General features: G+C 38.0%; 1 protein-coding gene across 7 annotated transcripts in view; it reads right to left on the reverse strand.

Annotated features, from left to right (window-relative positions):
• The window catches only part of RET (ret proto-oncogene), a 272,365-nt gene that overhangs the window by 49,195 nt on the left and 197,237 nt on the right, over positions 1-25,933 (reverse strand). Inside the window, exon 1 of one of the 7 annotated variants that reach the window (XM_084525430.1) lies at positions 21,998-22,037. The exons of the other annotated variants lie outside the window; for them this stretch is intronic. Within the exon in view, the coding sequence (XP_084381556.1) occupies positions 21,998-22,022 (25 nt within the window). The 5' untranslated portion in view covers positions 22,023-22,037. Of the gene's footprint in view, positions 1-21,997; positions 22,038-25,933 lie in introns of those variants that run through there. 7 annotated transcript variants of the gene reach the window in all.

Raw genomic sequence — 25,933 nt, forward strand, 5'->3', positions numbered from 1 at the left:
TTTTCAGCATACTTGATAAGACGAAAGGATCATTGAAGATAAACCAAATAAGCTTAAATTAATTATTTTAGTCAGAATGACATCAGTATCACAGTGCATTTCCTGTATTAAGGATTCAGATCACTGCTGCTTCTTTAACAAACATAAAAAAAAAAAAATAGTAAATTTTCACAATCCCAAGTCACGAAAAAGAATGAATAATAATAACTGTTGATTTATGACAAAGATTTGTATATGCACAAACTCCTGATCTACATTACCATTTTATCTCAAGTTTCCCCATTTCCTTTCCTCCAGCTGCACTTGATTCTGCACCATCAAAATGAATGCAAGCCTTCCTGTCAATTATAAATAGATAGAGTCAAGGCATCAGGGATCACTTTCTGACATTTCAGTGCAATTCAGCTGCTAATGACCACAAACGCCTCCATTTATTTCCTACTCCTAAGCATCTTCATAGGGTAAGTACGACAAAAGACTTGTCACAAATAGCTTTTTTGCCTCATCATCACTCAATCACAACAATTAACAAGTGGATTACTTGAGCAAATTGTAACAGTATGGCTTTGGGATAACTACATAATGCCTACCTCTTCTTAAGGATCAACAGTAGTGGCTTCTCTTCCTCAACATTGGTAAAAAGGGGCCTGATTTTCAGAGAAAGGGTGTATGCATCACCTTCTTATTTTATGAAAGGTGGACGACTTCACTGCATTTTAATCAATTTTTACTTTGGATTCCCCACTGTTGCATTGGAAAAGCTATTTTCTATATTTAGCACAGATGTGTAAAAATTATCCTGCTAGACCTTATACAGTGACATGAGAAATAGCTCAGCCTGAATTGTGTTTTATCCATATCTTATACCGCTAGCACCCCCCGTTTTCTCCAATTCATGCAGCTCATGAAAGAAAGAGACAGCAGTATCATTACCTCCTTACAGAAGGAGGCAATCAATGAAAACTTTTGCTGCTGGTTGTTGAAAATTTGCCAGAAAAAAACGCTAATGACATGAACGTGCCCCTCTCACAGGAAAGTGCTCTTATTATTAAGAGCTGCTATTCTCTTTCCAAACACTCAAGGGAGCTATGAGCTTGCAATTCAATTTTTCAAACCAGGAAGTGAAATATCAGTGTAATTGTTAGCTTTATTTATTTATTTATTTAAAGTTTTGTCATGAATTAACAGTCCATTTGGGTTTATATTGCTATATTTTAGGTGATCTTTGAAATGAAATGCAAGAGGTACGATGTCAATTCGCTAGTTTTCAGTTTTAACTTACATTATTTCCATCTGAGGAATATACATATGCTTCAAATTAAAATAATGACGTAAAATAATGTTACAACACATCTGCGCTTGATCTTTAATATTTTCTTAAGTGCACTACAGACCTGCTTCTAAAGTAGAATTAAAAAGCTTTATTACACCTGCCAACGAAAAAATAAAAAATAAAATACAAGAAAACATCCTATCCCAGCTGTGAACATCACTGCTTAATAAAACAGAAGAACTTTTCCTCTGGGGACTTTTAATCATGACCGCACAGTAGCTAGTCATTATGCTCTTGTCTTAAAGCATAAGTGTTGTCAGCAAAATAGCAGAAATTGTATTGACAAGGCTTGGAAACAGGCTGACATAGCACTAATGATAAGCATTTGACACTGACAGGTTTTTTCAGACAGCTCTTATCTTAGCTTTAAGACAGAAATAAATTACTTTGTATTTATGACAAGTTAAAGGAATGAACCAGAGAAGTCTAAAAGAAATCAAGAATGATATTCAGCTGTAGAAGAAAGTGCCCCTAACTTTCCAAATCCACAGTACATTCTCATACCCTGGTACTCAATTCACAGTTACAGAGCAGTGAACCTGGAGTATCAGTGGTCTTTATTAGAGTTCACAAAAGCTTTGTTTTCCTATAAGTGAACTTTTGGGCCTTAGCACAGACCTTTTCTGCTGGGCACGCCAAACTAGCACACATTGCTAAGCAACCACAGACACTATACATCCCACCTTTAGTTATTAAAGACTGATTTTGCTTATTTCATGGGTATCTCAATATAGGCATTTATAGTTTTTACTATAAAATTAAATCTTCGCCCCACACTTATATCCTCCACTGTTAGAGCAAGAGATGGCCATTCCTTTATCATACAGCCAGTTTTGGTACAGGTTTCACTACTGAGAAAGAAGCAACATTTCTGTTGGGAAACTTCTGATCATTTACTGTCTTTAATCACTAACAATGTCTACTACATACAGGTCTGAACTGAGTCCAGGGTTGTACTGATGCACACAGAAAGCTCTTCATATTGACATTTATTCTGAACTACATGTAACACTACCAGAATAGGCACTCATTTTCACTGCAAAAGCCAAGTGTAAGTGACAGTCCCAGAGCTGAAGAAAGTACTGCAGTAGTTCACTGACTAGCCTCTGTGTAACCCCACACAAAAATATTTTTGATAGATTTTTCTCAAATGGTGAAATCAATGCTTTCTCTCATTTTTTTTCTGCTCTTTTTAGAAGCTGAAAAAACCTCCAGTGGCATCTCAAGTCACAAAGAAATACTCAAGTCTCATTTCAGCACGGTATTTCCATGCCCAATGTATCAAGGCATTTAGATTTTTCAACTCCTTTACAAAGGTGCTTATTGCACCATTTCATCTAGAGCTCACATTTTTAATTTAAGTGTCAGCACTAGATCTCATTTCCTCTGCTTCCCCTTTTCCCCTGTCAAGGTAGTAACATTCACAAGCAAAAGGACTACAGTACATAACAAAAATAGAAGTTCAGACTTCAACTAAATACCACAGAAATATAAATTCGAGTACGCACGTTGAGTCTGCTCTGAAACTTTTATCTGTGCCTTAAAAGAAAGGACACAGACACCTGAGCACGAACAAAACAAACAGGATTTTACATGATGGCTAAGACTCAAGTACATGGACTTTTCCATGAATGCTTTCTGTGAAATAGTTTCCCTGCAGCAAGAATGAATAGCTGGCTGGCTTGATGCTTTTTTCTCTGAGAATAAGTGTGTAGTTGTAGGAGTCTAACACAGTATAAGCAAGAGTAAGTCAGATATAACTAAGAAAAGTAAGAATATACCTTATCATTAATAGCTACTATTAGACTTCATTCCAAAAAGAGATCATAAAATACAAAAATTTATAACTCAAATTTCTGTCTATGCTACGGCTACCAATAAAATACTTGCATTAGGCTGTACTCCTCCTTTGGTAAATCTTCTCCGCTGACAGGATCAGGACTCAAGACTGAAGCTAAACCTTCCTGGAATTTGCAAAGTCAGCGTGACAGAAAAAGGAAATCAGGAAAAAAAGTTTTACTGGACTAAACTCCCAGGATTCTCATGCTGGATTAAGAAAATACCAGATTAAGAATTTCAGATAAAAGTTCCTATTTGCAGATAAAATTAAAATGAAGGAAGGAAGAAAGGGAGGGAGGGAGAAAATATAAAATAATCTCTGCAATGTAATGGAGTGTCCAAAACAAAATGTTGCCTCTATCTTTGTACTCAAAACGAGCTGAATTCCAGAGATAATTCTTATGGGAACAAAAAAAAAAAAAAAAAAAAAAAAAAAAAAAAAAAAAAAAAACGAACAAGTGACCTAATGTTTTGTTTGGTAACCCAAGCCTTACTGAAAATTGTGCATGTGGTTCACAACACGATTCAAGACCATTTGGTTTCTGGTACAAAGGAACTGTCTGTGAAATGATACCCTCATGACACTGGTCCATATCTTCTTAAGGTACTCATTGTAGGTCTACCACCAAACATTTCAGCACATCAGTTCCATATAATGCTGCAAATACAACTGAGGGAAGCAATTTATACAAAGGCTGTCTGATCTGTTCCAAAAGTGTCTTCCCCACTAACAAGTATCATTTTGAGTGATAACATCACTTACACATCACGTTTATACTACCTAAAAAATAAAATATGAAGAGCACTGAAAGCACTCAGCCTGCAGCCCCACCTCCTTTAATGCAAACACAATATACCACCCTTACTGAGAGCATGGCATTCTGCTTGCATTGCATACTTACTTATAAAACTGGGTGCTTCAAAAGGAAAACAATGGCCATCAGATGCTTAGTTACATGGATTATAGGTAGCACTTAACTGATAACAGAAATTTAGGTAACAATACATAAGCGTGAGCATAGGAGTAGACCTGCTATTTTCCAATGCTTTTGACTTATTTTCAAGCCTACCATCTCATTCATCTTTCTGGAAGAAGGGAACCTCAAAAAAACACAGATTGACAACTATGTCTCATTAAAGGGTGCACAGTATGCTCAGAAGTTTCCTTAAACAATGCAAGCTCTAAGAATCATGTGTTTTTCATCAGTCCTCTTGGCTCTTAGATCGGAAATAGTTTGAGAAGAGCCGTGTAGAAGGTACATGCTAGCTGACTAGGAGATAATAGTTGGCATTGCTGCGCCAAGTCTCTTCAAATTTCATAAAGGAGTACCAGGGCATTGAGCACTTCAGCTCTTCTCAAAGACCACAGGTTAAATGCACGCCTGAGTTCATGCTTCAATGCTGAAACTGTACCAGAGCATAGACTCAAATTGACTGACACTGCAGACACACTTACAAAAATACCTATTTTTAATACAATTACTGGCCTCATCCAAAGTTGCTGAGGTCAAGAACTCGAGACTTCACCAGGTTTGAGGCTTGAGGCAACACCATGCAACTGCTCACTGACAGGGTAACACAACGAATTTTAGCGTATCAGCAAAATATGACAATATGGGTGACACCTGAGGAGAAAAAAAGATATGCTTGGAGATTGTTGCATAAACATGTTTAATCAAAAAGAATGTAAAAGTGCTATGTTTTAAGAACTTCTACTAAGGAAAATGTATTTAAATGTCTCAGCTTCTACTCCCTGGGTAATGAAATATGTTGTTTTAAACTTATTTGTCCAGAATTTAGTTTCAAAATTGTATTTGGACTATTAGCACTATCCTAAGAGTTTAACAAGTTTAATGTGTTTCTCTGTAGCTATAAACCAGTAATATTTGTTATTAAGGTTGGACAATATTCCTTCTTAAACCAAAATAAATGTAGCAAATCGATTATAATTCTTCAATGATCCATATCCATTTGAATGAGCGCTCTTTACCAAAAGGCCCAGTGGAGTCACTCAGTCTACACATCATTAAAAAGGACTTCATGGACCTACCCAACTCAGAGGTCATTGGCTGACCGGATTTTGCTAAAACACTACTTTTAACAAAGATCACAATGCTTTGAGTCTCAAAATGAGAATGTTTGGTTACATATATTCTATTTTGTATTGTACTTTATGTATTTGATTGGCAAACCTCAGAAAGGATCTTGCATGTTGCTGCAGTGATGATCAACAATGTAATTTTAAAATTAGATTTATTCATTATGGGTTTAATTCACTTTTCTCTGAATAAAGCCAGAGTAAATCAACTTATACAGCTGTGTGAGCAAAACCTAACTCTCTCCTGGAGCAAGAGAGAGGCAGTAGAGTTGTACAACAGACCTACACGGTCATAAGGCCATGGTCCAGAAGAGAGCATGGATGACCCACATGGCCATACGGCTCTGATCCAGAATGAAACTGCTTGCTCACCTGCAAGCTGAAGAAAAAAAAAAACAGTATTACCCCAATCTAGGCAGATTGGTTTATTTTTGAGGCACCTTGTCCATCTCTCAGACATATCCAGTTATCAGTATCTTTTCTGCTATAAAGTAAAATGCAGATGGCACAAACAGATACCATTTGATCTGCAAATATTCTCATATATTTTTCAAAAAACAGTCCCAGTTACACAGGATAATCTCTTTTACATTAAGCCCTAAAGAAGGCTAGCCAAAAGACATTTTGCTCACCCAGAGACATAACAGCAATCACATTATTATTTCCTAGATGTTACTTTTGATTCAAGAAAGTTCAAAAAGTTATACTCCGGTGAAAGACAACCTTCCTAGAAATGTTTCATTTCACAAAATGAGAACCATCTGCCAAAGACACAGGATTATGTTAAAAGAGTAAAAGTAGCAACTTTTTCATGCAGCTATGGATTTGCTATTGATACATGCGAACATATATAAATAAAATCCACACTTAGTAAACATGTAATACAAACAGCACTATGTAGATCTTAATTAGAATCAGAAACATTTTTTAAATTGCTTCTTTAAATTGCAATCATGTTTCTTCTGAAGCAATTTGGATTAAATCTGTCTCTTCAAGTATGCAGAATACCCTGTTTTCTAAAGCAATTAATTTACCCTGGAAAGTTCGTAAGTGAAGCTGCTAGCGAATACTCAACACATCAATCATTACAGAGACCAATGTCTAATACATGGAAACAAAGCAAGGGCAAGATTAATACTACTCATATTTCTATTCTGATTTAAACAATTTACATCAATTTCACGTTGGTCAGCCACAGGCTAGAGCATGTAGTAGCAATACACGCTCATTCATGAACATGAATTCACATCTGGGAAAATCAAACAGAAGTAGTAGTACAAATACACACAGACTTTGAACTCTAATCTTTTAGCTACAGTCAGGAAACATTTAGCACAAGTGCTGGGATGTTGTTTTGAAGATATAATATTCATTATATCAGTACAGATTTTATGTACAAATATATGACTACATCCAGCGGACCTAATAAAATTGTAGTTAGTCTTTCCTGTGTTAACTTTACGAAGTCGTATTTTCCTTGTAGTTTCACTCCCCTTCTAACCTCCTGTGCAGCTTTATATCCTAAGTTTTCTTTCAATTGTCACAAGACTGCCACCAGTAGTGTTCCAGAGCTCAGGCAAAGCAGAAAACCATCTCTATCCATCCAAATTCAGTTTCCCGTTATCAACATATAGAAGTGAGTGAAACCGGTTTCCTAAAATAATACACTACAACGAATTTTCCAGTCCTGGAAACATGTGGCTAAACATAAGCAAAGGAGGGGCTCCCTTGAAGGAAGTTGTCCATATGCACTGTATTAAGCTTGTGCCTCAAGACTCTGGGACCTCTGTGCCCCAGACCTTTGCCTTTATTGGCAATACCAGCAAAAGCAGTTCTCACCCTAAGTTCATCTCACCACTGCCTCAGCTGTGCCAATGCATTGCAGAACTGTGCTCTGGGTGCAGGAGCCAGCTGGGTTTCAGTCAACTCCGCCTAGAGGAAAGGTTGTCAGAATACCCAGCCCTGCAGCTCCTAGCCCTGAACAAAGGCCATCCAGTGCAAGGAGCTGCCAACAATCATGGAGACAGAGAGCCTGGGTGAATTTCACAAGCAGCACAACTGCAGTGGGTTCAGTGACTAATTTGTGCTCTGCAGCAGACGAAACCCCAATGGCGGGAGTGGTTGCTCATCCTTCTGTCACACAGAGGTTGCCAGCCAAAGCTAAGAAAATTTAATCGTTCTTTAAAAGCTACTGCTTACAACCCAGGCTATTACGATAAAACAAAGTATCCTGAGTTGAAAATGGTCATGGTTCAAGAGTTGTCTGGATGATTTTCACTTGCCCTTGGTGCCACACATCCCACAGGAGAGGAAGGACCACAGCTGGGAGAGGCAGGAGCAGCCCAGCAGAGCACAGCCAGCCATGAGTTAAAGCCTGGAGGCTTCATGAGACCCAGCTCCCTGGATCTGGACAGGGCTTCACCACAACAGCAAACAAGGGACATCTCACAGGCACAACTGGCAGGATTTATGAGTTGTTTGGAGTATATATGTAACTTGTTCATCCACGTGAAAAACATATGCCAAGGTCTTTTAATGAGGACTACATGCAATGTCTGATAAGAGAACAAATTGCTGTATTCCCTCTTCAGAGATAATCCAGACAGGTTGTCAAGCACAGCCTAGGTCAATAGCATGTATTTTTATGAGATTTTTCAGAAAACCGAAGAGAGGAACACAGCAAAACTCCTGTGAAAGAGATGATGGCTCTTGTATTTTGACATGACTGTACTCTGGCTTCGGGATGATAAACTTTCTCACACATTTGATTGATGTAACTAGCTTAACTGATTAATCACTTTGCCTCCTAGCAGTTCCTTCCTGCTTATATCCAAGGAAACAGTCAATTAGGACTATAATTAATTCTTCCTCTCATGATGGGGTAAATTTGGAAGGTTGTGACCACATGAATACAGGCAGTGCAGCTGGTTAATCTGCAACCCTGAGCCTCATGTTCCTAATGAGCAAACTACAGCTCTTGTACTTCAAACAGCAGACAGAATACCCTAGCCCTCTACAGGCTGTTTGGATACTTCCAAAATAACATGTGGAGGAAATACAGCATTTAATCAGGCAGTTACACTGGAAAATTACAAATGTGCTTTTATGTCAAAGATGCATTAATGGATAGCTCAAGAGAAACCATCAGAAACTGCAAGACAAAACAAAACACTGAACACTAGTATTGTTTGAACGAAACCAACTACTGAGTGTGCACAGCTAGAGAAATAGCATTAAAAGGTTTAGCACAAAGATAATGGAAAGCCTTATCCCAGATATACGGTAGATTCTTCATCATATTGTCAAAATCTAAACTAGCTGTAGTAAAATAAACTACACCACAACAACAGAACTTGGAGAGCAAAAAATCATCCAAGGAACCTACAGCCACAAGCTGTTCAAAACTCAGGCTACAGAGCTAAAGCAAGCCCTTCTGATCTTAAAGTGGAAGTATTCAGCAATCATCTAAGGAAAAATTCGGAGACTATTTTAGTACTTTTATATTTAGTACTTGTAGCAAAATATAGAGACCAATTCCTCCAAGCTGTCATAAGGTTGGAGATTTTTTGGTTCTTCAGTTCTTCACTATTTTTGTGAAGTAGTTTTTGAAAACACATTTTACACATCTGAATACAATTCTGACTGGTCACACCATGTGAAATTCATATCACTTCAAATGTTTTAATGTATTTTTAATATATTTTTACATTGAACATGATTTGTCACATAAATCTGGTGAAGGTGAGAGACATGGGCAGATTAGCAAACTAGTGGGAATAAATTTATGAAATTATGAGTGAGTTGAAAAAGATGCCTTAATTAATTTTTTTTTTTTTTGGAATAAGCAGAGGTGATACTGAGTTCCATAAATACATGTTTACCCTTAGAGTAACAAATCTGGATCAGACTTCAAACTGAGGGGTTTGGTTTCCTGCCCAGATCATCTGCAGAGCAATTTCATGAAATTACCACAATTCAGGAGAGAAACATGACAAAATCTTAACCCCTATTTCACTTCAGGCCTTTTTTTTTTTTTTTTTGCCTTTTTTTTTTAAAAAAAAAAAAAAAGAAAAGGCAGAATTTACATAGTTTAATTTGGATCTGTACTTCACTCCTTGGAACATTCCAAATGGAAATACCATCAACATAATCCAAGTCAGCCTTACCTCCAGGCAGTCAGCTCCCCATTCTCCTCCTCCTTTTTCTTTTAATCCCAGTGAAAGGAAAAATTGCTAACAAACATGCTAAGTAACATACCAGTTCCGTATCGCTCATCATTATTTACACGGAAACACCAAATGGTACTTAAAATAATGATACTAGTGAGTTGGTAATTTGATCACAGATTCCAGATGATTTCCAATGTTTAAGGCATTAGCTACAATAAAGTTTGATTTATTATTACATTTTCCCTATTTATTCTCCCATGAATGGAATAAAACCCGCGTCACAAAGGAGCAGCTAAGACAATAACCTTTTATTACCCTGCATATGTATAAACATGTGCACCAAGGAAAGCAATGGATGTACTTTTAATTAAAATTCAAAATATTTATTTTCAATCAAATAATATTTTAAATAACCACTCCGGAAAAAAAATCACATTAACTTCATGCCAATTTTTTTTTTTTTTTTTTTTTCCCAAATAACCAAACAGATGTCCCCATGAAAATTGCCATTATTCTTTCCAGGAGGACAGCAGCCATGCTTTTTCCAATAACTTTAACAGAGTTCGTTTCAATTCTGCTTTCCTGGACAATGTACTAGGAAAAAATGGGAAATCGCTTTCCTGAACATTTCTTATGCGGAAAATACCATTAAACCAATTTTCATTGATACTACAACAGATTGAGTAGGCAAATGCCATATTCTCTGTTACTCTATGTATGTATGTTCTTTACTTTTCTTAAAACTCTTAGGTTATTGCAATTAGTAGCATATCATACAAAAGATATTGCTGTATAGTTAGGTGGCCACAAATACACAAAACCTCTTATTATGCCTATATAGAACAGCGTCTGTCTGCTCAGTACATACTACTTCAGTATAATTATTCCCTAAGTTTTCTATCATCAATGTTTTTTGTCTGTATTTTCCTATACATTCTGAAGAACATTACAGAAAAAATGCTGCTGAACTCTTTTTTAAGTTCTTATTTCTGAACTAAATTTGTAACAAATGTAAATGCAGCGCTTCCAAGTCCTTCAGGTAAGAACAACTACTACAGCTGTTCACAAAATCAGGGATCGAATGATGACGACAACAACAAAAAATAAAAACAGTGAAAATTAAGGAACATGATATTTTGTTGCTACCTATTGAATATTAGTAATAGGAAATGTAGCCAAAGCAAATTAATAATTAGATTTTTGTCAGGACAACATGCGAGGTGCACTAAAGACATTCTAGTATCAACCTAAACACCATAGAAAATGAATGTATTCTACCAGGACATGGCTGACATCTATATAGATTGGAAGCCTAGCAATCGAGCCCTGATTTTATCAGTGCTTAGAAATAAAGTCTACCTCCTGTAAGGAAATCATGCAAACAGGAAGTCTAAGGTACTGATCACTGTTGCAAGTCACTGATCTAACAGGGACAGCCTCAATAGCTTGGGAAGCAAAGCCTGTACTGGGAGCTCTAACAACTACTTGGAAAAACTTAGAGTGGCCTCCAGGATCACCTAGCACTGCCAGCTAGATCGCTTCATTTTCCTTTGGTTGCAGACATTGCCAGCTGATTGGAAAAAAAAAAAAAAAAAAAAAAAAATCTGAGCTTAAACAAACACCCCCAAGAGTCCCCTGTAAGTAAGTATTCAGTATGCTACTTCTGCTCTCAAAGAAGGCACATTCATTTAAAGATGTCTTAAAGATGTCTTAAAGAATGTGCCTGAAAAAAATCTATTTCCCCTTTGGGTCTGGCAAGTATTTGATGGGGTATTGCCACTCTGGTGGCCAAGATACCCTCCCACAATCACTCTCCAACATCTCCTAGTCCACATTTCCTCCTGTCCAAACCCCAACAGCATAAAGAGCACATTTTCATGCCAGTTGGCTAACTTCTCCTATGGTTTAGTATCAGATCAACAGTAAGAAAATACGCAGTCATGTTTGTTTATGCAGTCATATTTGTTTGGTACTGTAAACAAAGTTGTAATATTGCATATTTCTTGCGATTCTTTTCACTTTACTTACACTCTTTTTGTAACATCTGATTTAGGACAAAAGTAAGCATTTCAAACACTAGGCTGATAAATATTTACTTGCCCAAGCAGAAAAGCACAGGATAGTGAATGTACAGTTTTACAACAGTTATAAGGTATTCTAAAATGAAAGAGGTTTCTGCCTTGCAAAAGGTTCTAATTTAATAACAAACACAAATTACATGGTGTGGTTTCCATGTGGATCACTCTTACCAAGTTCTTAAAAATATAAATGTGAATCCCCTCCTTACAGAACCCCACCCCTTCACTGCACTACTAAATGGTCTCACCATGTTTTACTGTATTTAGCCCCACTGCTGCCTGGAGTTTTCAAGAACCTTATCCCCATATTACACCTGGAGAACTGGGACACAGAGGTTAAGGACTATCTAAATGGGTTTTACTATAAAATGTACATCCAGCAGGTAAAATCTCTAACAGATGCCTGCAGTACAGACCTAATCCATCAACAAACTGTGCCTTTAAGGATATAATTTCCTTTACAACGAAGAGCTGGAAGCAGTAAGGGGGTTATGATCCAAACACAAGTTCCTCTCTAAGAGTGCTTTGCATTGACAGTCCTAATACAGTGCATACCAGAGGACCTAGGGGACTTAACCAAAACCACACACCCTGCTTTGTCACAGGCACCTCATTTAACTGAGGTCTAATAAATAATAGATTAAAGCCCTGGCCATGATATTGTATTTTCTCTTGCTGTAAGTCTTGTAAAATTGTACAATAAGAAGAATAAAAAAAAAATCTCTATGAAAGTAGATACAAAGATAGTATTTAAAAAAAAAAAGGCATTAGAGCAGGACTTTGCTCAGATGATAGCTGCTAATGGCCAGGACATGCTCCTCAGGGAGCACCATGAGCATCTCCTGAGCGAGTAAAGGAGATGTGAGTGCCTTGCCCCTACGCAGCGCCTGGAAACAACCCAGTCTCTGTGGGGTCCCGCAGCTGCTCTGGGCTAAGCGACCGGAGACCAGGGCTGCAGCAGGGGATGGCCAAAGACAAGGACCACAGGGCAAACTGCACAGTCCCCTGCTGCGTGATGAGCATCATCCACTGCTGGCTTAAATTTCACAGATTAAGGCAGTGCAACAGTGGTATTACTGAAGTAGTTTTGAGTCATGCTCTTAGGTGTTCCTGAGTTCCAAGATTTTCTGGTACTTTTCCACCAAAATAAGAAGGGTCTGATAGGAAGCGATCATCACAAACATCAGCAGCTGCTATGCATAGATGGTACTGATACGGAGACAGCTGGGTACACATTTCTGCGGTCACTTCCTTGATGAATAGAGTGCACTGTTGCACATAGAAATGGCATTGTGAGCCTTTCTGGAAACACTATAGGTTCAATCTTGATTTGAATGACTGAGACTTGTCTTTGAGACAGAACGACTCCAAAATCTGTCAATCCTTTTCCTACTGGCATTCCACTCCTAGGAAGGTGGTGGCTTTCACCAGGAGCTCTTCAAACCTGTAAGACACGTATCTGACTCTGCAGAAGGTCACCAGTAATACGTCACTTAAGCACACAGAGAACAGAGGTTTTTAAAGGAGTATCTGTTCAGCTAGCTAGGTCCTTTCTCCAGCAGGAGCCAGAAAAACACATCCTGAGCCCTCTGGGAAAACAGAATTGCCAAGTGCTCTGGGTAGGCAATCTTGGACAGTTGGCAAAACAGCATGCAAGTGAAAGAGGAAATCTCCTCAAAGGCTAAATGGGAAAGTGGCAAAATGTGAGCATGCTGTAGTCCACTCCTGAAATGGCTTTACTGAAGGTGAGGTTAATGGGTCTTCCCCTCATCTATAGGATACATTCTCTGCCCCCATAAGCTATCATTTAAAGAATCAACTAGTACTAAGCAAGCATGCTATTAGCTGTTGATACTTAATAAAACAGGAACAGAAGCCGCAGCCCTGGAATTACCAGGCCTCCCGATTAAGGGCAGCACTGCAACTAACAGTGCCTTTGGCACTTTGACAGTTTCAGGAGGTTAGTGCAAATTTCTGACAGGATATGCACATCAGTGCTTGACTGAATCACCAGCCAACCCTTCTGAACAACAAAAACAATAATTGTAACAGTCCTGTAGTTTCAGAAATATCAGCAAAATTATCAAGTTTGCTCACAAGGTATTGCTTCTGACCTTTAGATATGGTAGAGTGGGACAGCAGCTGCAAGTCTTGGACAGTTGAATTTCTCCATTGTACCAGCAAAATGAATATTCAGTAATAGACATACTGGTGACCCAGTCAAAAAACACCCAAAACAACCAATGCCCCAGTACCCTTGGCACAAAGAGGACAACTGTCAATAACATGGAGCTGATGAAGAGAAACTCAGAGTCCCTTCTAAATTCAAACAACCTAGGTCAGTAAACAGAAAAGGCTCAGAGGAAGGACAGAGCAATTTCTTTCCGGAGAAACCACATTTATGCTCTGTGCCACATTCTGAATACTAAAATCAGTTATGGAGGTCTCAGCCCTCAGAAAACAAATCAAAACAAAATGAAAAACAAAATAAACACACACCACCCTGCAAAACCATCTTTCCAAGCTTTTAAGGGTTGTTAAAACACAAGGGCAGAGATGCAAGGAAATACATGAGCAAAAGCAAGACAAACACAGGAAAATAATTTTCCAAGCTTTCTTCTACATTAGACTGTGGAACATCCTCATCGCATGGAACAGGGTGAACCAAGTTGGAGGGAACACTGGAAATACATACAGCAGAGGAACTTTAAAACCAGATTTTTCTAAAGGTTCTATCTGTCTTTAACACTTCTTATTCTAATATTATTCTACAACTAGAAGGTCTTATACAAGTGTTACACAATTATATAGTTTCCACATTTCCACTGAAACACGGATGGGATATTTGTCACTGCAAAGCTGCTTCTAGCAGGCAAGCTACAGTAACTCAAAGCAACAAGATAAACCAGGCAGATGTCAGAGCTCTCCTGCTGAGTGCTTTAGTCTGAGCACTCAGTTTAGCAACATGAAGATGTTTCTGCTGGCTGCAAGAGGACTTCAAATGGCTTGTCTACAGAAATTACTTTAGAGGAATATTATACATGACATCATCCAACTACATTAAGTCAGTTCAATTACTGCTAATCAACTTAGAATATATCTGTGTAGTTATTTTTAGAGGTTTTACAGAGGTTTATTAGGAGAACATATTCTAGCACTCCTTTTATTAAGATGCCATGATGTTCAACTATTTTGAAATAGGACAATTTGATTTTGTATGTCTTTTGTGTAACATTGAGATTTCCCAACAGTTTTAACCTTTCTTATACTCCACAGGGTTAGTTACTTCTGAGGACAAATGTCCATTGATTAAGAATGAAAACATACTGGTTGCAGAGAATTTAATTAGAGAACAGACTACAGATTGCCAGGTCTAACTATCCAGGAATTTGCCTCTCCCTTTTCATTTGAAGCTCAAGAAAAACAGTGAAAATCCTGACAGCACTCAAAGCAGTAACGTTTCTTGTTTACAACACTCACAGTAACATACGGTGTGTAAAATACAGCAAAGTTCCCAATAAACACACCGGCATAGGCAGTTTTTCATTTTGACACTGGATGCTGCTGGGATACAGGACCACTGGTTTGTCTGACTGAACAGAAGCTTAACGTTTTCTTCTGTGACTTGCAGGCGGAGCAGCTCCCATGTCTGGAGCAGGGCACAAAGCCCAGTCCTCGTGCACTGCCACAGCTAAGGACAGCCAAGCTCCTTCCCCGCAGTCAGCATGCGGTACTGCGGTGTCAGTACTGCAGCTGCACAGGGCTCTGTGCACCCCTATGGGTACTGCGGTGAGTGCAGCTGTGCACGCAGCCTCGGCAGAACAGAGCCCACACTACTTGCTAATACGCAAAAAATAACCAGCATCACATCAGCATGGCAGCTAGCGTACCATACAAACACCGAATAAGAAAACTTTTCTAATTATTATGGGAGCGGGAAAGGGGAAACCTTTTCCGACCTCTTGAGTTTTCACCCTCATTCTCTTTAGAGGAAATATATTTAGAAGTTATTTTCTGCCTACCTATTCCACATGGACCTTGTCTTACCTCTCACGCCATAATAAATCAGGAGTGAATCCACAAAAATAATATTAAGGCAACATTTGTGAAGTAAAGTTAAGTTAAAGAGAAAGCAACTTAAAAAAAAACTCACCTTCCCACTCTACTTCCATGCTGTTTTGAGGCTAGGTTTTATTACTCAACCAACATTTTTTAAGGGTCTGTTTTGCTTTCTATACACATGTAACTCCCATTACTGTCAGTGGAAATTATGTATGCACATCAGTAGCAAAACAGACTGCAGGATATTTAGCTCTCTAAGGTATCCGTGTCCCTGTTACAGTCATGTTTCAGGAGAAAAGCCAACAAATGTATTTGGAATTCTGCCTTTAAACAAACACTATTTTACAACAGACACAAGTACAAGTACTGATTCTTCTAAATGGAAGTAATACCCAAGAGAGTTCTAGTTAAACCAATGAAAGAGTGAATTGACAGCATTTATCTTTCTCCAGTATTCCCAATGTTTCAGTTTCACATGATAAAAGTGATGAGAAATATCAGGGAAAAGAAACAAAGACTTGATTTTCCAATAAACTATACGCTGAAATTGTAAAAAAATAAAAATAAAAGTTACAGCAGTGCTTGAAAATAGCAAACAAGGCAATTGTGATATTTAGTTTACTAGAACTAAGAGCCTTTATTTCCTATGTTCAGTGCATTCCCATTCGCATACCACAAAGAGCTTTTATGATATTAGATCTCTATCTCCATACAATAAGGGAAGAAACAAAGGGTGAAACAGTAGAGATTTGGCCAACAACTGAAACGACAAGGAAACCATGTTTCCTAACTCCTCATCGGACATCCATTCCACTGTGACACTTTTTGACTAGTAACTGTGACGCCAGCTCAGCAACCAGAATCCCATCATGTAGGTTACTCATTTCCACATAAGAAATCCCAATGTGCAAAAGCTCCCAACTCTGACGATAACCTGTTCTTTCAAGTTCTTGTTATTTTTCACTGCATGAACAAGTCTCTTCATCTCTCCTCGTATACCTACACTGTTTTCATTCTAAAGCATCTATATACATAGCTCAAGTGTTCTTATATTTCCAAGCCTAACAGCAAAAAATGCACGTTGGCAGCATCATATTCATCACTGTATGCCTTCAAATCAGAGGAAAGCACTTGATTTCCAGTAAGAGCACGTCTTTTCATTCCACCACTAATCATCTGACACCACAGTGTTTTCCTCTAAACTACATTTAATTTTTTATTTTTTTTTTATTAAGAAATTAAACCTAATCATGAATGCAGGGCCATAAACTACAGTGTCTTTGGGCATGGGCACTTGTCTTGACAGCTTGCTTACCATATGATTACATGAGCAATTGTGGTTTCTAAAACTCTTTATTTCCTCAATGAACTTACTGCACTCCACAAGCCAAATGAAATTCTGACAGGGTCTCAAAACCAACACAAAAGGTGAGATTGAGCTAATGGGAGTTTTGCAGCTAAAATCTACAAAGCTTGATCCTATCCAAAGTTATTTCACTTCAATCACAAGGGGAAAATTCATAATAGACCTTAAGCTCCCTTTGAACACCTCTGTTTGAAAAAACAGACCCACATTAGCAGTGTATTAGAAGTTACAAATGCCAGTCTAGACATTACAGCTACAGCCTCCTTCTTTAATCTTCTCTGACTCATATATATCTGCATGCACCAGGTTGTGTTTGTCCACATGGTTTTCTTGGTAATTTGAATATCTCAAAAGACCCTGGCCTGAAAATTGCTCTATAAATATCCAGTGCATCAGTGTTACTTACAGAAGTGATTAGCTGAAAAATCTGAGCTGTTACTACCTTGAATAGGAAATAAAATGTCACTCAGCAAGCCATAAATCATGAAAGCTACTGTTAAACACCTCAACTACACTGCAAGTCAGAAAAATGTAGGCATACTATCTGGAAAAAAAAGCAAGTGTACGTCTTCACTAATAAAACAAGTGATTGGTATGTTTTTGTAAACAGCTATAAGCTTTTCAGCCAATAGATACTTTTCACAATGTATCCTTCCCTGATTTATCCTAAAATGGATGAACATTTGTTGATGTGCTCATTCAGGGATTTACTACTTATTTATTAAAGAGGATGAGTCATAAGGATTGGTCCAAGCCCTCTGAAGGCAGCAGAGTTTGTCATAACATTTGTAGAAAACTTAGTGGTTATCTTATTTCCTACCACCTTTAAAAATAATCATAAAAATAAGTCCTCCCTTTTCCCCCCTTCCAATCATTTAACATTCTGGAACCAAAGAGAACTGCTTCATTCTCAAGTAACAACATTTTGAATTTGTAAGGGATAAGTCAAACAAATTTCTTTGGTAAAACTTTTACTTATACTGGAAATACATCTATTTTAAAATTAATTTCACCACTGTCAATCAGCTTGCAAAGAAACAAAAACTCAACATAAATTTGTTGGCACATCGTATAGTTTTCTTTAAGGCATTTGTTAAACAGTATAGCTACACTGTAATAATGCTTTTTAATGTAAATCTTTTTATTTCATTAGTGTTTTTTCCCCTATTTTCAATAAATCTCTTTTGCATGTGGTAGCAGTGGAACCACTTAAATAATACAACTCCCATTCTGTTTTACAATGACTGTGAAGGGATGGCATTGAATTTTTATTTATCTTTGGCAGAGCTGATAGAGATGTATAGCATGTTAAAATGTTTGCATTTTAACACTCACAAGCTACCATGTTTCCCTCTTTTTCACAGTAGGAATGATGCACAATGATCAGTAACAGAGTTTTTGATACATGGATCCTGCAGTTTTCTAATAAATCAAACAACCTGATGAAGAAAGATATCTTAAGTTGCATTGTTCTCAGGAAATTAAAAATGGTTCATGCCACATGATACGTATCAAGAGTTGTGAGTAATTATAATCATTGCATAGCAAAAACATTCTACTTCATAGTTTTTTTTATAGTGTCCGTGACTATCATATCTAAACGCTGCCTAAGTAAATTACTACTGTACTCAAAGATTAAGAGTTGCTGTAAGAGAAGCATCTGGACTCCGCATCTACCTCCAAAGGGAGCTTCTCAGAACAGGTGTCTCCTCTTAAATTTTGTCTTGGACACGGTGTTTTACAAGGTGTTTTAGAGACTTAAAGTAGGTTTCTCCTGTCTCCAGCCAGCCTTTTCATCACCAAGTTTCCCCATGAGCAAGGAGTTTGAGCCTGAATTTTCATGTGCTTTACTTGGTCTTGCCAGAAGTATTACGTTGCAAGAAAATCAAGGGTAACGATCTTGATCTAGACCAGGTCCACACTCAGTAGAAATGCTTTGTTGGTCACACCTCTGCATACACAGTAAACAACATCACTTCATAGACTCAGCCTTCTCTTCTCCAAGAAGAACAAGCCAAGTGTCTTCAGCTGCTCTTGATGTCATCCCCTCTAGAACTTTCATCATTGTTGTTGCCCTCCTTAGTGCACACTCTAATAGTTTTAAGTCTTTCTTACACTGTGGCACCCAAAACTGCACACAGTGCTTGAGGTGAGGCCATACCAGCGCAGAGCAGGACAACCCCTTCCCTCAACCAGCGAGAGGTGCTGTGCCGTCAGACATGATATGCTTGATGCACTCCATGATGCAGTTGTCCCTTTTAGCTGCCAGGGCACACTGGTGACTTGTGTTCAACTTGCTGTTGCCCAGATCCCCCTGGATACCTTCCCATGGAGCTGCTCTCCAGCCTCTCATCCCCCAGTCTGTGTGTACACCCAGGATTGCCCCATCCCAGGGGCAGAAAACAGCACTTGCTCTTGCTACATTTCATGTAGTTGGTGACTGCCCAGTCCTCTAATTTGTCATGATCTCTCTCTAGAGAGATCTCTCTTTGTCAAGACCTCTCAACAGCTAATTTAGCTAATTTAAATACTAAGCTAATTTAGTATCATCTGCAAACTTGTTTAGTATGCATTCTAGTCTGGCATCCAGATCCTTCATAGAAAACACCGAAGAGAACTGGCCCTAAAACAGAGTCCTGGAGAACTATACTAGTGACTGGCCGCCAGCCTGATGTAACCCCATTTACTATAAACCCGCCAGCCAATTGTACACCCAATTTCTCTGAAGCAGACAGCAACAACAACTACTTGGCTGTCAGGCAAAACAACTAGCTTCTGCATATCAGAAGCAACGTCAAGTGATGAACAAGGAAGTATGGATGGAACTGTCAAGTGAAGAGAGCTAGGTACAGCTTGTTTCTAAGAAAAATCACCCCTCTGAAATATCCTTCTATGGCTTGCTATTACATCAGATTTTCCTTGTTCTTTTGCTGCAGCTGTCTTTGAAAAGAAAATAAACCAAAAAGCAAACACAGGTGTTTACTCAAGGATCAATTCACCTGCTGTTCTGCTGCTCTACCTGCCCCGTCACCTCAATACGAGCTCCAGCCTTACAGCTGGGATGACTCATCTCTGCATGAGTACATTTTTCAATGATGCATTTTCAGGTGCTTGTTTCTGCAAAATGAGAAGGTAGGATAAAGACCTTTCCTTAATACCACATCACTTGTCCATTTTGCATCCATCTTTTACCTTCTTTTTAAGCACACAAAAAAAAAAGCACAGTGGTTGAATCCTGCAGCCTTCTGAATGCCAGGCTGATGTGCAATTCACCCCTTTGTAATGAAAGGCATCATAATTCAAGGGCATCTGCATCATCCTCCCCCAGATAACAATTTACTGAGGCAGCGAAAGGGAAAGAGCTTTCGAAGTTTGTTGCAAAATTTTTAATCTGTGTTTGAATGGAGTTGATGGATTTCCAGAAGCAGAGTGGAGTGATCTGCTTTGAATTAGCCATTATCTTTTACATCCCTCCATGTTTCCTGTCATCACAAAAGAAGATGAGTTACCCTTTAACTTACTGTAGAATAATCTCTGACTACCAGCAAAAGGGTAGTTAATGTTATTGGCAAGGATGATTTAGGAGACTATTTCAAAGCTCGGTTAACTATAAAAACAGAAGTCCTTCTAAAACAGCCTCGTTCATTCTGCATACTGTGTGTGAGGAAAGCAGAGCTTAATATCGCAACTGTTTGGAGATGTGACAGCACGACGAGAAGTGGTCATTTCTTTTCCCACCACTTTCTCACTGACAAATGTGTCCAGCTTGCTGACAGGAAAAAGTGTTAATCAACAGTTGCTAAAATATGACACCTAAAGTATATGACATCAGTGCCCAGAACTGCCCTGGACCAGATCTGGCAGGCTTAAGCGTACAGAGAGGAAATCCTTACCTTCCAGATTAATCAGACTAATCCTTACTTTGCAGATCTCCAATTTAAACAAACCAAGCCAAGTAACCTGACAGCTGCAGACAGACCAGACAAATCTTTAGTATTTGAAAAAGGTTTGATTTTAAATGTAAGCATATTCTTAAAACTCCTAAAATGAAAATGGCCATTGAGTTCAGAAAACTACTTGAGTCGTTGTTTTTTTTTGTCCCTAAATAGCAGCAAGTCAATGCCCTGAAGTTCAGTGGTCAGTCCGAAGCTTTTGTTTGCTTTGACTTTTTTCTTCTTGAATGGATTTTCTTATACGCTGTTAAATATGCATACTATTTTTTTAATGCAAAACAAACAAACAAAACAGAGGAGCAAGTAAGCACTTCATATAACATCTTTTTAAGACAACAGTATAATGACCTGCAGTATTCAAAACTGGTTAACAAAAACTTGGTTACGGAATATCACCTCCTACAACAGAGGTTCCCTGCATTTTGTATGATGATACCTCTCATAAACCTCATTCTTTCTCTTAGAACAACATGCACGTTTATCACTAATACTGTAATTGCAAGCACCGCTAAAATAGTTGACTGCATGGTTACTTCATGGATAACTATGGCTAACCATCGACAATGTGAGGCCAACAGTTCAAGAAACAGAGAGCAAAATGTAACATGTTTTCCTGGATATTCAGCTGCCAGGAGCACAACACAAACACCAACATAAATAGAATGACCACCAGCATCACTGCATCATGTACTGAGCTAAAATATGACTTAAGCACCACCACCCCACAGAGTGAAACAAAGCAAAACCTACACACACTTGATTGCATACTTGACAAGTTGATTCTTAATTTTATGAGCAACCCAGTTCTCAACCAGAGTTCTGCAAATGCAAAGTACCTTAAACATACCTGATTCTCCCACAGCACTTAAAAATTACAGTAATCTTAATTTAGTGAGATAAAATCAGGAAGATGTTCCATTGGATGAATCTAATTTCTAGTAGACTTATGTCAGTCTCCATACTCCCACTTCATATATTACCATATAACATCTTGTTACTTAAATAAAGAGCCACTGCAACATTTCCATATCTTACTCCAGTGGTCAGATTGCTGGTGACTCTTCATAGGGTTTGAAGACCCTATTAAACATTCACCTACCTCTAGCAGTGATCATGATGTCCATCACTGACTGTCCATTTGTTTCTCATAAAGGCCAGATAGGTAAATTCTTTGCCTAAACAACTCCACTAAAATGATCAGCAATGAGGGAGTTGCCAAGGACCATATTTAAATGATTTTTAAAGACTTTAATGTTAAAGTCTCTGAGATAAATGGGGAAATACCTCCTCTTTCACATTTTTATTCCCAAGTAATTTGTGAACCCAAGTAATTTGTGAAGTTGCCACTGAATTTAGTTTTCATTAATTAATGTTGGGAAAAACTACCATGATGGAAGGAATGGAAATCACTCTCAATGTACATGTTCTCCTGAAGCAAGCATAGCAACTTGAAAAGGAAAACAGAAACTAAAAAACCCTTCTATTAATAATAGTGGCAATTTCATTCTTGTCTCAATTATTTTACCATCTGCAGGCTAAGTCTAGAGGAAAAAACAATCTTCATTAATTGATGCTAGAAAAGACTATGACCCCATTAAATACACTGGTGAACCATTATATGAAAATCTTGCCCATTCTGCTTTTGACAGTACTTTGTGCACTGACAGCTTCTTGTTTTCACCTTCACAGAGGTCTGTTTTTCCCAGTTAAGTAGATCTGTCATCAGCAACAGAAAAGAAACAAGCATTTTAACACTAACTTTGCTGGAATGTCCACAAGCATAAACATACGTGGAGAAGCTGGAATAATTTATGAATTTATGAACTACCTGCAGTTATTTATGAATTTGGGCTTTTTGTTTTATACAATTATTTTTAATTTATTCACTCTTTGTGCAACTTAACTTTTTTTTCATCTTTTCTAAAGCACCGATACATTAATACATCTGGGGGGGATTGGTCAACCGGAACTACATATGGGCTTCTAAAAAGCAAAAGCACAAGCACAAAAAACTTCAGTTATTAGTGTTTCAGGCTACCCATTCCTTAATACATGAGTGTATCCACTTCTTATCTAGTGGTATCTAAGGGAAGTCTTAATTAAAATTGCCAAAAGGAGATGTCCATCATGAGCATGGAAAGATGTATTTGTGTATTCTCTAAGTCAACCCTGTAAGAATAATGCTCCTTCCTGAAAAAAGACTTAAGGCTCAAGGTTTTCATTCTATTACAAAACTGATGGTGTTCACAAGCAATTCAAAATCAGGGGTGAGGAGGGAGATGAACAACAACATTCATCCCAAACAAAATTCACACGTCTAGAAGTCACAGATGCTGTTGACAGCATCTATTCTCTTTATCAGAACATTTGGAAAGGTAATCACATAGCCCAGGACAATTTCATTTTGAATAGCAGTTCCACACATTTGGAGGTTTCTGTCCAAATCCCAGGGAGGTTGACAAGGTAACAATTCTGCTTTAAATGAAAACAAACTAGGATTGAATTCAGTCCTTGGAAAGGAAGAATATAGTCTACTTCTTCTTACTGATTTTCTGCCTCTAACTTGTCTTTAGAATAGGATACAACATACTGTTATGCCATGCTGGCAACTACATGGTAAACAAAAGTGTCTTCAAAATGGGAAATAGGATAACATTATAGGATTGTACCATTACCCCCCATGGTTTTATTTTGTAAAACACCATCAGTTCCTTCCACAATACCAGTGCAGTCGACCAACAGCAGCTAAGCAGCTCATGCCCTAAACTCCATTTTAAATTACACGCATTTAAACTTAAACAACTTAATTTGAAAATGCTGTGGAATTACAATGAATTTATTGTTGCAGTGAAAGACAACCGTGAAACAGAACCAACAATGAAGAAGTACAAGATGAAGTTATTCAAAGTTTATAATTTAGCAAAGATTTTATCTGCACTGATAAAAAGGAAAACTGCAGAAGAATTCTCAGCAGCAGAAGTCAGAGACAAATGGTCCTGACAATTACCAATTAGGATTCAGGGTGTAAAACACTGATGGTAGAGTTACAGTCCTGGCACTGATTTTGCACAGTCCTTGTGCTATCATTACATTCTCATTTAGTCCTAAGAGCTCCTTACCCAAGCCATAAACCCAATTTAACTCTTAAGAAAATATATCCTCAAATCCTATGTCTGATTCAGTAAGTTTTATCACTCCAATGCATTTCCCTCACTGAAGAAAAGAGCTCTGCCTCTATTCATCTGGGTGACAAATTTAGGCCATAGGCACATATAATTTTTTCAAGGCCCTAATTGGAAATGCTCAGTACCAGTGTGCGGTCCCCAACTCATTGCCTGAGATTTGCGAACTCTGAGCATGGTATTAGAACTTGATTTTTAAAAAGACAAAGACTACCACATATCAATTATATCCCCAGGGAAATTCTTGAAGACCCTGGAAACCAGAAACTCCAGAAGCTCGCCTTGACATCAAAGGCATCCAGCTCCTGTCTATTCAGCTGCTGGTGATTAACAACATACGTATTTTGATACTGACTCTCAAATTGCATCGAACACAGACTCAAGGTATCAGCTCTCTTAAAGAGCACTGATTGATCAAACACCAGGCATTAACTTCAGATATACAAAGATGGTATTCATCCTATTTCTTACACCCTAAGCACAAACTCGTAAGTCAGAAGTTTCCTTCAGAGGTCATCTAACTCACCCAAAGCAGGACTGACTATGCATAACTGAACTCAATGCATTCCTGTCCTACCTGTTCTTAAAATACTCCCAGTGACAGAAACCCCACAGTGACTGCAGCCTTTGTGAATAAATATTGCCAGTCATTTCTACCTTCCCTCAAAATCAGTATTTCTTGAATTTCTTGTTACTATCTTTTGCCTTCCAAGAGGTATGAAAGCCAAAATGTACTATTCAAAACTGGATACTGGCAGTATTCATCAGAAGATGAATGTCACTGTGCTAGATGGAGTTTTAGCGTAACTCCACATGGTAATTCTTGCATCAGCACCACCACCAAGGATCAACATGGAAAGAAGAAAAAATCCCATCTCATTAGGATTCTTAGTGATAGAGCACTTCACAAAGTAAGAAAAAATCCTTATTACCAATCTCTTCGTTATTCTGATGGTAACTACTTAGGCCAGTAAGCCCAAACTCAGTTTAAGTGCTACCTTTATTGTCTCCTAGAAGTCATGTCATGGACAAATAAACCCTGAAAGTCTAGAAGTACAGAATCATGTAGCTTACAATCTGCTTTCAAATTGTTGGGTAGTTAGAATATCTATGTCATGATGCCAAGATCTCCTGTGCAAAGACAAAGGGTAGATTTTTTTGGTGCAGTGAAACAGAACTCCCACCTAGCTGCATGATGTTAGAAGGCAAGGCTTCAACAAATTTTTGGAAAAATATTGTCAACATACAAACCAAAATGGAGCCTGCGGCAGACGGAAAGGGGGAGGGGGAGGAGGAGGAGAAAGAAGGAAGATAAAGGAACAAGTAAAAATCTGAGGCCTTCTAGTCTTACTTTCTTTAGACATTTGCTGCCCTGAAATTTCTGGTCCAGTTGTCATTTCAAATTTTAATAGACTAAAATGTAAGAAGAGAAGTAGTTAAATAAGGACCTCTACCACAACAATAACAGGCTGGATCAATACTATAAGGAAAAAACATGTTTTTTTCTTTTTTTTTTTTTAAACAGAGGTTTTATGGGTAATTTACGCAGCCCCTTAAAGACATCCTCCTTGCTGAATTAGCAGCAACTGTTTTAAATGATGTTTTAAGCATATATAAATATTATCAAATACAATAGAATCCGGAAAAATGTATGGTATAAACTCTCTCACTGCCCAAAAAAGTCCCTAGCAAAGCAATTTAGGACAACTCTGTGCTCTTCTCCAAGGCAAAAATTGAGCAAAGCAATAAAACTGTTTAGAATGCTTTCTCATTCAGAGCGTGTCAGCAATGCTGAATTGAAATGCGCAATAAAATTTATATTGGAGCTATATTGTTTGCCCCTCATCACTTCA

This window comes from Aythya ferina, assembly GCF_964211825.1.
Source record: "Aythya ferina genome assembly, chromosome: 7".
Taxonomy (NCBI): domain Eukaryota; kingdom Metazoa; phylum Chordata; class Aves; order Anseriformes; family Anatidae; genus Aythya; species Aythya ferina.